The 14731-nt window shown below is 39.0% G+C and overlaps 1 protein-coding gene across 2 annotated transcripts in view; it reads right to left on the reverse strand.

Moving 5' to 3' along the window:
• The window catches only part of ITFG1 (integrin alpha FG-GAP repeat containing 1), a 201560-nt gene that overhangs the window by 170182 nt on the left and 16647 nt on the right, over positions 1-14731 (reverse strand). For both annotated transcript variants that reach the window (XM_034788874.1, XM_034788875.1), the window contains exon 6: positions 11833-11927. In XM_034788874.1, the coding sequence (XP_034644765.1) occupies positions 11833-11927 (95 nt within the window). The remainder of the gene's footprint in view (positions 1-11832; positions 11928-14731) is intronic.

Here is a 14731-nt window from a genome sequence, read left to right on the forward strand (position 1 = left end):
TAAAGCTAGCAATATTACAATGAGCAATGGAAGAAGAGCCACTCTATATCAGCAGTGCGAACAAAAATCTGGCTTTATATAGACCCCTATAAGGCCAGTCCCAAATTTTTCAAGGAGAGAAAATTAACTCCTAAAATAAAAGTTGAAGGTTGCCTTTCTACCTTTCCCAAGCTGCACAATGGGCTAAGTCTACAACATATGTATGTCACAGAGCACCAAAAAAGGGAAGATTAGATTTAAGTGTATACTTTACCACCACCCCCAGCTTGGTGATAGGAAAAAAAACAAGACAAAAAAATCATTTTTACAAAAGTAATAAGTTTCATCAGTAAATAGACATTGTCTCTGTCTAATAAGATGAAGTTCCTTGATTTCAGTCTTTAATAAAAAAATAATTCATTTACTATATGTAAATAAGTCTCAAGTTCTAATTTGCTCATAAAGCATTCATCTGAAGGCATACCCATGCTAAAGAAGGAATCTAAGAGTGTTCTGCAGCCTAGACTAAATGACCACTACGCTTTTTTGGTTCTATATTCAAACAAATTTGTCAAAACCACCTAAAGTTGCTAGTGAACAACAATTCAAAACCAGGAATTATAATGTAAAACTATATATACACATTTGTGTTTGTCACCTTCTCAGATCCACACATGCTCTAGAAAACAGCAATCTATGATTATTATGCAGCCCAGAATTAACAACAGTGTAAAAAAAGGGCTGGCCTGCTCTATAGCACCGCCTGTCGGTCAAGAGGGAATCTGCAACACTCTGTGTTAGTTTACCCTTCTCTCATTGCCCCATGATAACTCCACACCATTCAAACATTTAAGATGAAATTCCCCTGCTGGGGCTCTACTTTATTAAGTCCAAATAAAGAATCTTGAATAGAGGCTCCAAATAAAGTTTCTCTGGCCAACAATCTCTGTTCCCAGGTTCAGGGGGTTGCATAACTCTCCTTCTTGGGGCCTGTACTTCTAGGCTCAAAGCAGCTCCTCTGGCAGCTTCCCCAGCTACTTCCTTCAGGAACCCTTTCAGCAGCAGTTCTTTCCCTTACCTCCTTGGGCTGAACATGTAGCTATCATACCCTATGCACCTCTGCCAGTGGTGTGCAATGTAGATGTAGCTTTAGAGTCATCATTTTATCACTATTTTAGTGATTAGCAATCTTTAGGTACTTCCAGATCAACCACATTCTTCTGATATATTATGTAAGATCCAAAGAATTTCAGAATCAGGTTGAAAGAGAGACCAAGTGTAACTGAGTTTTGCTGTGTCCAAACTTACAGAATCAGGGCATATTTATATAATTAAAAAAAGATTTCCTGCCAAAACAGTAAGTCTTGTTTTCCAATAGTTGTGCCTCCAGAAACCCACACTGCATGGCTACAGAGCTATAGTTGGAGTGCATATACACAGTCTTTGAGCCTCAAGTTTCACAGGCAAGTGTATAAAGGGAAAGAAAGGATTTGGGCCCCTCCACAAACAGAATTTGAAGATAATTATATGACAACATCTAACAGATGCTCCAGAAATGCATATCAGTCTTGCCAAGCTTTATGAATAACAAAGCAATTATTATCTAGGGTCCCCCTAATACACTACTTTCATGCCCTGATATCAGGTTGATTATATTCATGATCAAAAGCAAGTGTTCAGCTATACAAAACCACACAACATTGTCTAATTTCTTACCCATTATACTATATCAGCCCATTCCTTGAAAAGGCTGAAAGTGTATAAGGGTGCAACTATTTGATAGAAGACTTTGGCTAGACTTAATTTCCTTTGCCTCAAGTGCTCCAGTGTTATCCACAAACATTGTGATGCTCTCCTAAAAAGACCTTTCATCCTGAGACACATAGTACACTTATTTTCCTTGCTCCATTTGGCATCAGAACTATTCAGTGTTCCTTTGCATGACCCAAGTTGCTCATGAAAGAAGCTATTTCTCCATTAAGTAGCAGCTACAATGGTACATTTGAATATTGTTAAAAATGAAATTTTGTAGACCAATTCTATTTGTAATCAGGATATGGCAGAGAGTTAAAGGCTTTGTCATTAAGCCTTTTCTTCACTGAACTAACATATTGCTTTCTACAACCAGGCAATCACTACTAATGATGCAGGGATCTTGATTTGTTCTTTCTGCAGCTGTTTTAAGATCCTATTTGTCTCACTCCACTCAGCATTTACTTTGCATAATTATGGCAGTTTATCGAAGTTTTGAATATTCCTAGTGCATATATCCTCTTGTTTTGGAGAAAATGTTCATCTGACCCAGAATGCTTTTGTTTTATGTTTAGACTCTGACTGCAAGATTATTAAGATAACGCATTCAAATTCAAGATTTTCAGAAGTCTTCTGTTGAATAGATCACAGAATATATTGGTCAGCTAGTCAATTTATTGCTAGAGAGAGTAACTGAAATGGTAAAGAAAGCAATAAAATAAGACATTACAATTAGTTATGCATGCAAATATTGGGGGGAGGGCATACAGAGACTGCGGTCTCCTTTTCTTAAACCTCTCAGAATGAAAATGTATCTCAACAGCATCCAAAGCCTCTTGAATTTTCAGCAGCAGTGCATCCCTGTATCAATTTTTGCAATTCTAATGGTAAAGTAGCTTTATAAGAAAAGTAAAATGTATTTACCTATGCAGCTGCTGCTGAATAGGATTTCTTCATACAGGCATTTTACTCTCATCTTATACTGATTGCCTATATTTGTTTCAGCAAAAGCTATCTTACTTTCCCAAACATGGGGCCAGGTTTTCAAAGAAGGAAGCCTAACACCCGAAGTTTGTATACGCACCTGCTATACCTTCCAACTAGTATCTGTGCACTGGAATCCCAGTCATTACCTGGAAATTAATAGGTGTTAAATTACCAAATATGTATGAAAGAGGATTGTAGACACTTGCCTGTGATGATAGTATGGCATCTCAGAATTCAGGAGTTAAAGTAAACTTCACTCAGCCAAAAAATAAATTTGAACAAAGTCAGTTTGCTTCCTGTCCTAAGAAACCCAAACCTCTAAGGTTAACTGCCTCAAAAACTCAACTATGGATGAGTAAATTCACTCTATACATTAATACAAATAACCAACATACCATTTATATCACTCTATAAATGCTGCAGTAGGGGTTCAGAAGTTATTGGTATGGTTGACAAGAGGATTCACAGGAGACTTTTGCAGGTGCTTATAACTTCCCAAATTAAGTACTACAGTGGAACCTCAAATATACGAACACCAGAGTTACGGACTGACGGGTCAACTGGACACCATGTGAAACCGGAAGTAACAATTGGGCAGCAGCGGGGCAGGGGGGAAGGCAAATACTGTACTGTACCTGTACTGCATCTTAAAGGTCGGCACATCTGGGTTGCCTGTCCCCAACCCCCCACACCCCTGGTGCGCGGCAGCCACTTACAGCCACTGCCAGCTCAAAGCAGCTGGAGCCAGCAGAGCAGGAGCAGCAATGGGGTCTGTGCCACTTTCACCCCTCCCACCCGCCAGGAGGGGGCCATGCTGTTTTTACACCCACACCCACCCCTGGCTGGGAGGGGGACATGCTGTTTTTTACCTCCCTCGCCAGCCAGGAGTGGTGTAGTGCTGTTTTCTGTCTCTCAAACATACACACACAGCCGGGAGGGGGACAAGCTCACAAACCCATACCAGTGAGGAGTAGGGAGTTCAGCTGCTGCTGAAACCTGGCCTGTAGTGTCAGCTTCTAGGTCCAGAGACCGAACTGTGCTTTGTTCAGATTACGAACATTTCAGAGTTATGGACAACCTCCATTCCTGAGGTATCTGTAACTCTGAGGTTCTACTGTAATAGGAGTGAAATTTCTCAAGTTCATTCCCAAACTCAAGGTCTGAGTTGGAAAGTTTAGTAAGTCCATATGTACACGACAGAGTTGAGTTGAGTTAAATTTTGTTGACTATTGTAAGTCGCTTTAACAACATCAGTGGAGAACATCCACACAAATGCTCCTTGTGTCAGCTGAGTGCGTCCACAGTTGTTGCTCTTGCATCAGCAGAGAGAGCACTGCATTGTGGGTAGTTATCCCACTGTGCAACACTCCACCCTCTGTCACACTCAGCCGCTGGGAGCTCCGGGAATGGATCATTGTGTATCATGGGGATGTGCTTGCCATCCTGTGATGCAGTTCTTTTCGTCCCATCATTCCCTGGGCTACCTATTTTGTTTTGTGCCATTCTTCCAACAGCCCTTGTAAACTCTATGCTTGCCATTGCTGCCTAACAGCCTGGTTCCTGAGCTGCTGACCATTCTGGTGATGAGCATTATGAACACAACACAGCTGGTCCTGAAGTATTTCATGAGCTGCGAAACAGTGATGCCTGCCCTGCTGTCTGCCATGGAAACAAATAATTCAAGATTGCTGCTGGCATTCACGGATCAGCTTGCCATGGTGGACCATTGGTACTGGGCGTGGGAGAACTTGGATACGGGAAGATAATCTTCAACACATAATTTGCATTCAGACAGCTGAGCAATATGGTGAGTAGCAAAATGAAATAGAAAATAAGCTCTAGACTGGATTTTTTCCAATCTTGTCTGCCTGTCTTCCACAATGCACTGTTATCCTCTCTATTTGTGATAAAAGTTGAGCTCTGTTAACTGGGCCTTAAGCAGATGACAATGAAAATTATGTCCAGAAACAGATCACATTTTCATTGAGATGATCTTTAGCAAGCTGAATACTGGGGAAGAATTTATTCCCAACTATGTTTCTTCCTGTCTTATACCAGGGCTGAGCATGAGCTCCTCATTGTCTGAAGATTAACTTGATGAACAATCAACGGAAACATGGTCTTTCTTCACAGAGCAACTATCAACAAGATCTGGCATAAAGCCACTTAATTTAATACATTGTCATCACGATGACACACTTTCAGACTCGCAAAACATTTTTAAAAAGTCAGAAACAGAATCTCATGCCTGTTTATTTGCCAACTTGATTTGCACAACAAAGAAAATCCCTTCAAGAGTCTCCTGAGTCTGCAGTGTTTGGAGCACAATACCTAGGCAGAAACCCCCTTCAAAAGTGTTAAGCCAGGGGTCGGCAACCTTTCAGCAGCGGTGTGCCAAATCTTCATTTATACACTCTAATTTAAGGCTTTGTGTGCCGGTAATACATTTTAACGCTTTTTAGAAGGTCTCTCTCTAAGTCTATAATATATAACCAAACTACTGTTATATGTAAAGGGCCTGCTGGGACTCCAGGCCCGAAAGCAGGATGAGCAAGGGCTGGAAACCAAGATTGGCCAGCAGCCAGAACCCCAGAGCAGTGACTGGCTCGGCCTGCCGCCACTCTGGGGTTTCTGCCTCCAGCTCCTGCCAGCTGATGTCTCAGCCTGCTGCCAGCCTGGGGTTCCTTCATCCCCAGGCCAGCAGCGGGTGCTGAGTTGGACCCGCAGCGTGACCCCAGCTGGCAGGAGCTGGCAGCAGGAACTCCAGAGTGGGGCAGGCTAAGCAGCTCAGCCCACCGCGGCTCTGGGGTTTTCACCGGCGGCTCCTGCCAGCCAGGGTCTCAGCCCGCTGCCAGCCTGGGGTTCCCTCCCCCCAGGCCAGCAGCAGGTGCTGAGTTGGACCTGCGGCGGGTCCCGCAGGAGCCGGCAGCGGGAACTCCAGAGTGGCGGCGGGGCTGAGCGGCTCAGCCCACGCTGCATGCCAGGAAAAATTGGCTTGCGTGCCAACTTTGGCACGTGTGCCGTAGGTTGCCGACCCCGGTGTTAAGCAAAGAGAGTCAGCATCAGTCCACTTTGTGTTGAGAATACCTAACAAGTCCAGATTTGAAGGGACCAATCTCTCTGGCGTACCTTCTACCTTAGGGTGACTTTGTGCAGCAACCACTGTCACTGCAAAACATTATCAATTAACATATACTAACTATTACAATGCAAGATACTCACACTAAAAGTAAACATGTACACAGAACTACTTAAAATCCTGGATAACAGCAGAATTTGTTGAGGATATGTTTGTACCCAGTGTTTCTCCAGAATTTTCATCATCAGCAATTACACAAACACAAGAAGTTAAGACTAGTATTTGCATTGTTTCAAATACATTACTTAAAATTTCACCTAGGAACGTTCCTGAGTCATCCTTAAGGATATGAAGCATTGCAGAAATGTGGGCAGTGGCATTTATTTACAACTATATTGTTGTAATTTCTTTGAAAATTTATGTTTTCTTCAAACTCATTCCCAATACATACTTAGCACCTAGAGAATTTCTATACATAAATGGAAATTTTAAAACATAAAATATATTTCTACTGAGTTCAAGGTTGTTCAGTTAGATAATAAAGAGTTCAAATGCTGAAATACTCAGATAATAAAGAGTTCAAATGCTGAAATACTGAGATGATTACATTAGATGAAATTATTAAAATGTACCAGCATTATAAGTAGGGTTGTTTCAGATACTATCTCCCTAAGAAAGATTAGTGTTATCTTTGTTCTGGGTTGTGTTCATATTTTCTGGATTTATAAAATCCTTATACAGTTAGCCTTTTATGAAGTGCTGTTAGGGATAAAACACATCTTTAGGTCCATGTACTTATATAATAAATTATAATGACTTAACAGCTTCACTATAACCAATGTAGAAGTATTCCATTATAAATTCCTAGTTTGAGGGTTTGATATATTGATAGTTTGAAAATTGAGTAGGCAAAAACTTGGCACAAAGGTTTTTAGCATAGAGAGGCTCTTTTTTTTTTTCAAATCCAACATACTTTTAATCTGTTAAGCGGTTTACAATAATAGAGCTGTCAAAATAGTTTAGCTGAATTCACTGTTTTGGCTTCATCTGCTGTGAAGGGAAGTATTGAATGTTCTAGGAAGTACCACCTTTAAAAAAAAAAAGCATCAGAAAGGACTTCTAAAGCATGTGGGGAAGTAAAAGATGAGGCATTTCAGGGTTTTTACAAAATTAAGAGCAGATAATATACCTTTTGTTTTATTATTATGTCATTTAATCATTCATATCAAAGCAGCACTCAAAGACTTGTGGAAGTCTAGACAAACACATAAGAAATGGGGCCATCTACGACAAACTTTTAAATCCTGTTGGTTAAAACACTTAACTCTCCTACATGTACTGCAACTAGGGTGACCAGACAATGAATGTGAAAAATTGGGACAGGGGTGGGGAATAATAGGAGCCTATATAAGAAAAAGCCCCAAATTTCGGCACTGTTCCTATAAAATCGGGACATCTGATCACCCTAACTGCAACCCAAGACTGAACTTTACATTTGGTAGAGCCCTGCAAAACTGCAGATATTCACTGACCATGTTTGTGGATTGATGCGTATCCCAATTTTATATCTAAAACCCTGCAAATCTGTGGATATCCATGGACCATGTTTGCAGATCGGATTTTGTATCCGTGCAGGGCTCTACCCATAGCCATTCTCACAAGAGGGGAAGGGGGAGGAGGGAGCAGACCCTCCTGAGCTGTGTGGCTCTTTAGCTCCCTCCTCCCGCTCTCCTCCTACGAGCAATGCAGACTGGATGTCACCTCTACTCCTCTTCCTCTCCCCCACACCGGCCTTGGAGAGGGGGTGAAGAACCCCAGGAGGAGCAAACATGGGCCTGGGGAGTGGGCCTGAAATGACTGGGAGGGAAGTGGGGGGGGATGGACAGAACTAATTTCTGGGCAGGGGATTGGCAAGAGCTCCTGCAGCAAGGGCCAAAAATCACATAGACTAATGAATTTCGGAGAGTGGGCAACACTAAATTATCTCTCTCACAGACACACACACACACATGATGGGTGGTGGAATTAAGGAAAATCAAAAGTCAAACCAAAAAAGTTACAATCTTTAAAAAAATCATGATTTTTGTGGGGTCTGACTCGATTTTGATATCAAGAGGGTCTCTGATTTGTGATTTTCATCTCTTGAGTTTGGCAATACTGTAGAAGCCAAACTTGTGTTACCACACATGTATATCATGTCTATTATTACACATGAATAATCGCTTAGAGGATTTTTTCTGTTTCATGTTTTAAAAAACAAGGCAATTACATGCAAAAACTATGTTAGAAGAACATTAATAAGGTTGCAAAGTACACAAAAGTTAGGAAATGCCAGGATTAAGATTGTCTGTGCAATCGTTTATTTGGCCCCGTTGTGTGTATACATTGTGATACAGTCTTTAATTATATGATCCCACATGCATCCATTTCTGTGTGGTATCCTAGATTTTTTTTTTTTTTAAAGGATTTTTTTTTCTAGTTTGCATCATACTGTATTGACATCCACACAGGTCATCAGCAGGATTGGAACCTTTAGATCCACTACACAGACCTTTGTCACTTGAGCAAACAGAATAGTTGTAGTAGGTTTTCATCGTGTGTGTCGACCAATACTAGAAGGGGATGGGACACTTTGACAGTGGTTACACAGATATTTGCTGACACCAAAGGAATGGGCAAGAGTCATGAATCTTGAGTTCTATTCCAGGCTCTGGAGGAAAATGTGCTCTAGTGGGCACAGATCTCCTCCCTATTGCCTCCAAATGAGACCCCTTCTGCTCTGGTCCCTTCAACCTGTCCCTGCCCATGTCTCCTCTCCCCTGCCTCCTCATCCTAATCCCACTTTCCACTCCTCAGCATTCTCATCCCAGTCTCAGTCTTCTTGCTCAGCAATTCTTAATCTCACTGCTTCAGACCTCCCGTCACAGTCTCAACCACTCCCAAATCTGAGTCTCCTTGCCCACCAATTCCCAGTTCCCTAACCCCCCACCCCCATCTCTTTGCCCAGTCAGTCCATGTTTTCTCCCAAACTCAACTCTTAAGCAGGTCTGTTTCCATATCCCCCTCACCACCACCACATTAGAGCTTTGTCTACACTATAGACCTTACAGCAGCACCACTGTACTACTGCAGTGGTGCTGCTGTAAGGTCTCCTGTGTAGCTGATCCATGCCGGCAGGAGAGATCTCTCCTGCCAGCATAATTAAACCTCCCCTAACGAGCGGCAGTAGCTATGTCGGCAGGAGACAGTCTCCCGCTGACATAGCACTGTCCACACTGGTACTTTTGTCAGTGAAACTTTCGTCGGCCAGGGGTGTGTTTTTTCACATACCTGACTGACAATAGTGGTAGGGACAAAGCCTGGTTCTCAGTTTCCTTCATCTATCAGTCCCAATCTCCTGCAGCTCTTCATCTGATGACAGTCTCTCCGCACCCCCGCCCCTCATCTACCGGTTCTCTCTCCCTTTGTCCTGAGCATACCAGATGTGGCTAGAATCTTCAGGGAACTTAGCTGCTAGTATCTCACTCCTTACTGAACATGTGTGAATGGCTATTTTTCAAAGGTGTATAACTTGGTCTGATATTGGTGAATTTTCACCGGGATAGCAAAAGGCACATCTTTGATACAAAGTCCAGTCCCTTCTTGAAAATTCAAGTCCTCACTCCAAAGCACAGAGGTACTAAAGCTTTTCAGAGAAAAGGTAGACACTTAAAAAAACAAAAAAACAAAAAAAAAAGCATGGGTAAAACATTTCCCCCTTGCCTCATTCTCAGAAACAGCTAAACTATTTTGGCTGAAGTTTTCCAAAAAAACTCTGCCTGTGGAAGATACCTGGCATTGGAAATTTTAACCCAAACAGTTGAAGTTTGGCAAAGTTATGAATAACTGAAAACAGGAAGTATAGAATGGAAGCATCAGGCAACCTTAATAATAGACGGTGTTTCTAGCACCGCCTAAACTACTATAGGTAGTAGAAGAATTTACATCGTCTATATACCACCACCAAGCACATTAGCTACCTCCCCTCTGTATATGATTTTGAGTGTTGCAAAGAACTAATCCTGCCATTTGACTATTCTAGGTTAGCCTCTGTACTGATATGCACAAACAGAGAGAAGCCAAAAAATAAAACCATATACTATACTAAAACCATATATGTAGATTTTAATATACCTTCCTAAAAAATAATCAACTTACAAGTTAACCGTTTATAGGCCTGGCCACTAATAAAACATTCACTGCATAAGATTTATAGAATACATTTAACAAAAATGGTCATTGCTGCAATATAATGCACACTCACCATACTAACTTAATGTATTTAATTCTTCCAGTTTCAGTCTCACACAAAGACCTGGTCCAACAGTGTCTCAAAACTGCAAACAAAGGTTTGACTGTGAGCTAGAACAGAAAACTTAGTGCCTGAGACTCAGAATGGAATTGTTTAAATCAACCTGTGGACTCTTTTCCCTTTCCCTTCACACTCAGATTACTAATTGAAATAGACCACCACACTTTCATTTCTTAACTTCTTTTTTCCAAAAGTGTATTTCATGCATTTATGAAAGTTACTTTATGAACAGAATACAGGCATCTACAAAGAGGACCCAGCAATTACAGTACTCATTTGATATGCAGGGAACCAAGGCAAAACTAACTGTGAATGTGAGAATGCGTTTGAACATGTATAAGTGTACTAGACAATGTACCCATTATGGTCCCTAAAGCTAAATTATATGTTTAAATTCATACAACACACTGTATACAATTTGTAAAGCTAAGAGAAGTTATGTATAATATGTGCATTTGTAAAACACTAAAATTTAAGTTGATTATAAGATTCTCTATTCAGAAATGGAGGAATTATGCAGAAGATAATGTAAATGAGAGTTTCACATGTCATCTCCCATGCATCAGTGGTAAAACACACTCCAATATAGAGATTATAAAATGGAATGGATATAGAGATGTTAATGGACCCCTTGTGCACCAAGTCACATATAAATCCGGAACTCTAAGCAATGAAAATAAGCATTTTTAATTAAAGCATCAATGTTTCAAGTATCAAGATAAGGGAAAGCACACAACAGAGGCAGTTAACTACACAAGATTTTACATCTGGTACTTTACAACACACTTGTGGTGTACCGTCACATTCACAAATCACAGATCTTATTATGTCTATATTAAAAATTAATGTGGGTTAAAGGGTTCCAGTGTCATGAGAGATGTGATTACATTAAAGTTTCCCTTTTTTTAAATGCAAAAAAAATTATTATTTTTGTCAAAGATAGTGACAATGAAGGTGGTGGCAAGGAGAACTAACATTTCAGCTATCTGCAGAAATCGAACTAGAGACACTGTTTCTCTTCAACTTCCCATTACAGTGGGCACCTTTAACCAAGTATTCACCGTTATAAGCAACACCGACAGTACCACTGGAGAATAAGAAATGTGGTTTTAACAGTGGCTACTAAATTATCTAGAGTTAGCTGTAGTTGCAACATTTTGTTAAAACAGAAAGATGGACGAAAGAAAGGATGAAAGGTGTGCTGGTTGGGAGACATCTTTTCTAGAAGCTTTTACTACCCTTATTCAATTTGGCAGTCATTTTGAAAGAAACAGTGCCATTTAATTTACAGAAGTCAGTGCCTTACATTCAAAAACCTATAAAGTTTTGTAAAAACACTTCTTTGAATGAACAACACTTCCTGGAATGTCTTTAAAAAAAATAAATAAATAAACCCAGCAGTGTATTTAAACTTGCTATCAATAATATAGTTATAAATAAAATTAAAAGTAAATTACAAGTAATGAATTACCTTAAAAAGATCAACTAATATTAATAAGGCATCCATTAAATTTAATATACTGTAGTCTATTACATTCCTTTTATCATGTAATTGTTCTTTCCTGTCTGACAGCTCAGAAATCTACTGTTTATTATTACTGAATGCAATGGACCTGTTTTTTTTAAAAGCAACATTAGTATCTTTATAGCAATTAAATAAAACATTACAATATTTGTGACTCACCTGCAGTGAAGTCTCTATTCAAATCTATAAATGCATGAGAGTGCGGTATGTACATTTTACTCTTAGTGTCCAATGCAGGATGCCATGATAAATTCCTGAGAGAAAGAAAACAAAGCTATTCTTACGTGCTTACAATTTAGGACTTGTCAATCTTGATACCCCTCTTTAAAAGATTGTGAAACACACAGTTCTAGCTTTTTGTAGCAAAATTTCACTATTATTCAGTTTTATTATAGGTTTCATAATATACTGAGAAATTCTTGACAATATTTACATAAAATGCTGTCAATGCAATGGCTTACTTTGGGTACTTTTAACCTTGTGTCTTGTAATACCTGGCTATTTAAACTAACTTGATTCAGACTTAACAAAGAATTACAAACACCCAAAGGAAATGGAGCATAGTTTCAAAAGTCTTACCATATTTAAAAACAAAACAACAACAACAAAAAAACACACAAAAAACCCAACAAACCTTGTTTTGCTTTCATAACCTGTTTTAATCAAATTATTTTGTGAAGTCTTTACCTTGGTGGCATTTCTAAAGATCAACAAAACCAGAAATAAACAGTTTGTGCCTTTTATGTTTAAGCAAATTTGTTTTGCTAAAGAACTGAGTTTCCACAGTATAAGTAATATAGTCTAATTAAGCAATACACCAGACAGGTACTACAGTATCTGTGTACTGAAATATTAAAAATATTCTGAGGCTGGTAAGAGTACCCTGCATGAGAATCCATAACAAGAAATGGAATGGAGTTCACTGCACCACTACCAGGAAGCTTTCAGTATAACTGAAGAGTCACTGATTTCAAAATAAACAGATTTGCAAATTACAATGTTCATTTATTTTAAAAATTCTCAAAATGAATTATGACCATCATACAATCACACAAATGCAACATTTCATAAAAGAGAGAGAGAGTCATAAATAGTATTTTACAACTATGAATTATGAAAGCACAGCAAATAAGGAGTTCTGTGTTTTGGTCCAAGATCGGTCAGATTTCCTTAGTGATCTTGGTCAAGTCACAACCTCTATGTTCTGCAGTTTCATTTGTAAAATGGGGATAATACTTAACTAGCTACCTGCCAGCAATTTGAAAGGTTTAACTAACTAAACTTTATCAACTGTCTTAAGAGTCTCATGTGAAATGGGGCTGTAAAAATATAATTATGCCTCCAAATATTACTAGAATATGGTGCTCTTATTTGAAATCTATTCAATGTGCTGTTGAGAAAATATCTATTTTTTCATTATAAATTAGAAAGCCTCTCACCTGGTCTATCACAGTTAGACAAAAAAGCCGAAGTGTATTGCAATTAAGAAGCTGTGTTTAATTGGTAGTTTAATTGATAGTCATAGACAGAATAGTGAATTATATCAAAGTTGTATAACATTTTTCATTATGACCGTTTTATAATTGCTTATAATTGACATTCTTTAACTGTTTGGGCTGAAGTTTTCCATGTTCCATCTTTGCCTCAGGTTTTTAATTTTAAAATTTTAGCAAAATTTTAGAGAACTGTTTGAGAACAAGGCTAGTGGAAAATAAGTAGTATAAATTGCAGAAAACCACTACTTGCACAGCAGCATTTGTTAGTAGCTTGCACACTTAATTTATTGAACGCTCCAACTTCACTGTGCATCCGCCCTTGCTCTGCAGTGGCCACACAATAAAACTGATCCTCCTTCCCTGATCCTCAGTGAAAGGTGCACCATGAGTTGAATGTCTTCTCTTCTACCAACTGGTTATAATAATTCTGTACATTACACAAGACACGCTCCTTATTGAGCTAGTCCCCATATCACTGCCCTCTGAGGAAAGCAAGTATTAGGTCTCTCCCAACTCTATCCCATTTTACAGGCAAAATATAAGTTGCACAAGGTCACTTCTTGCAGAAGCTGTGAAGATAACCTGGTTCTCCAATGTGGAACTCAAGTCTCATTCACTTAGCCATACTAGACAGAATCTGTCACATCAATATGCTTGGTTATGCAGTCTGTAAAATGGGGCCACTTCCGCACAGTTAACCCACTGGTGAAGTTACATAACTCCATTATTTGGCAGCAGTAGTAGGGGTTAATGTTAATAACAGATATGTGAACAAGCTTAATTCTGTTACTTCCTAATTTTGAGTGCCTGACTTAGCAACTTTAACATTCTTTTAACAGATTTTTCTATAGTTGTGTTACAGTGGATTAAGAGGTTTCAGGAACAAGCGTTACTTTACTTGACTAGCTTTCAACTAATTTTAATCACATGTTTTAAGTTTAATTATTGGAACTATTATTCAAAGAGACTAAGGTAATATTATTCCCCTCCTTTGTTCCATTTCCATCCCTTTCTCTCTCATATGCCTACGTTTACCCTTGCAATCATTTTAAAGAGGATGATTTATTGAGATCCTATATTAAAAAAAAATAAAAATAACAAAAAAAAATACACAGGGATGACTTTGGCCCAACATATCTGCTTGGAAGAAAGGTCCATTTGTTAAGTTGTTCCAGAATTCTGAAACAAAGTATTTTAAGTTATAGAAAAATGAATGGGTAGGAGCTACTCTAGTTACCTAAGTAAAGAAATACTCAGGCTGCAACAAAGTGCATAAACTAAAATTAATGGGAATATAGATCTGGGAAAGCATAAAATAATCCATCACAACAGTCCAGTCTGAAATTCAAGCTGTGCAGTTAGGTGTTTATAAATTACCCTAAGTATGAACCATAAATCACAATAGCATCATATCAGGTCAGAACAAGGTACAGTATCAGAATATTTCTCAGACAATGGAAAAATATCTCCTTCATTTGATACAATAGTTCAAAAGGGAAGAACCAAAACAACTTTGAAATTTTACAAGTTACAAACAGACTGTAATGCAGTTACTATTAGTC

This window comes from Trachemys scripta, chromosome 13 (genome assembly GCF_013100865.1).
Source record: "Trachemys scripta elegans isolate TJP31775 chromosome 13, CAS_Tse_1.0, whole genome shotgun sequence".
NCBI classification, from domain to species: Eukaryota; Metazoa; Chordata; order Testudines; family Emydidae; genus Trachemys; species Trachemys scripta.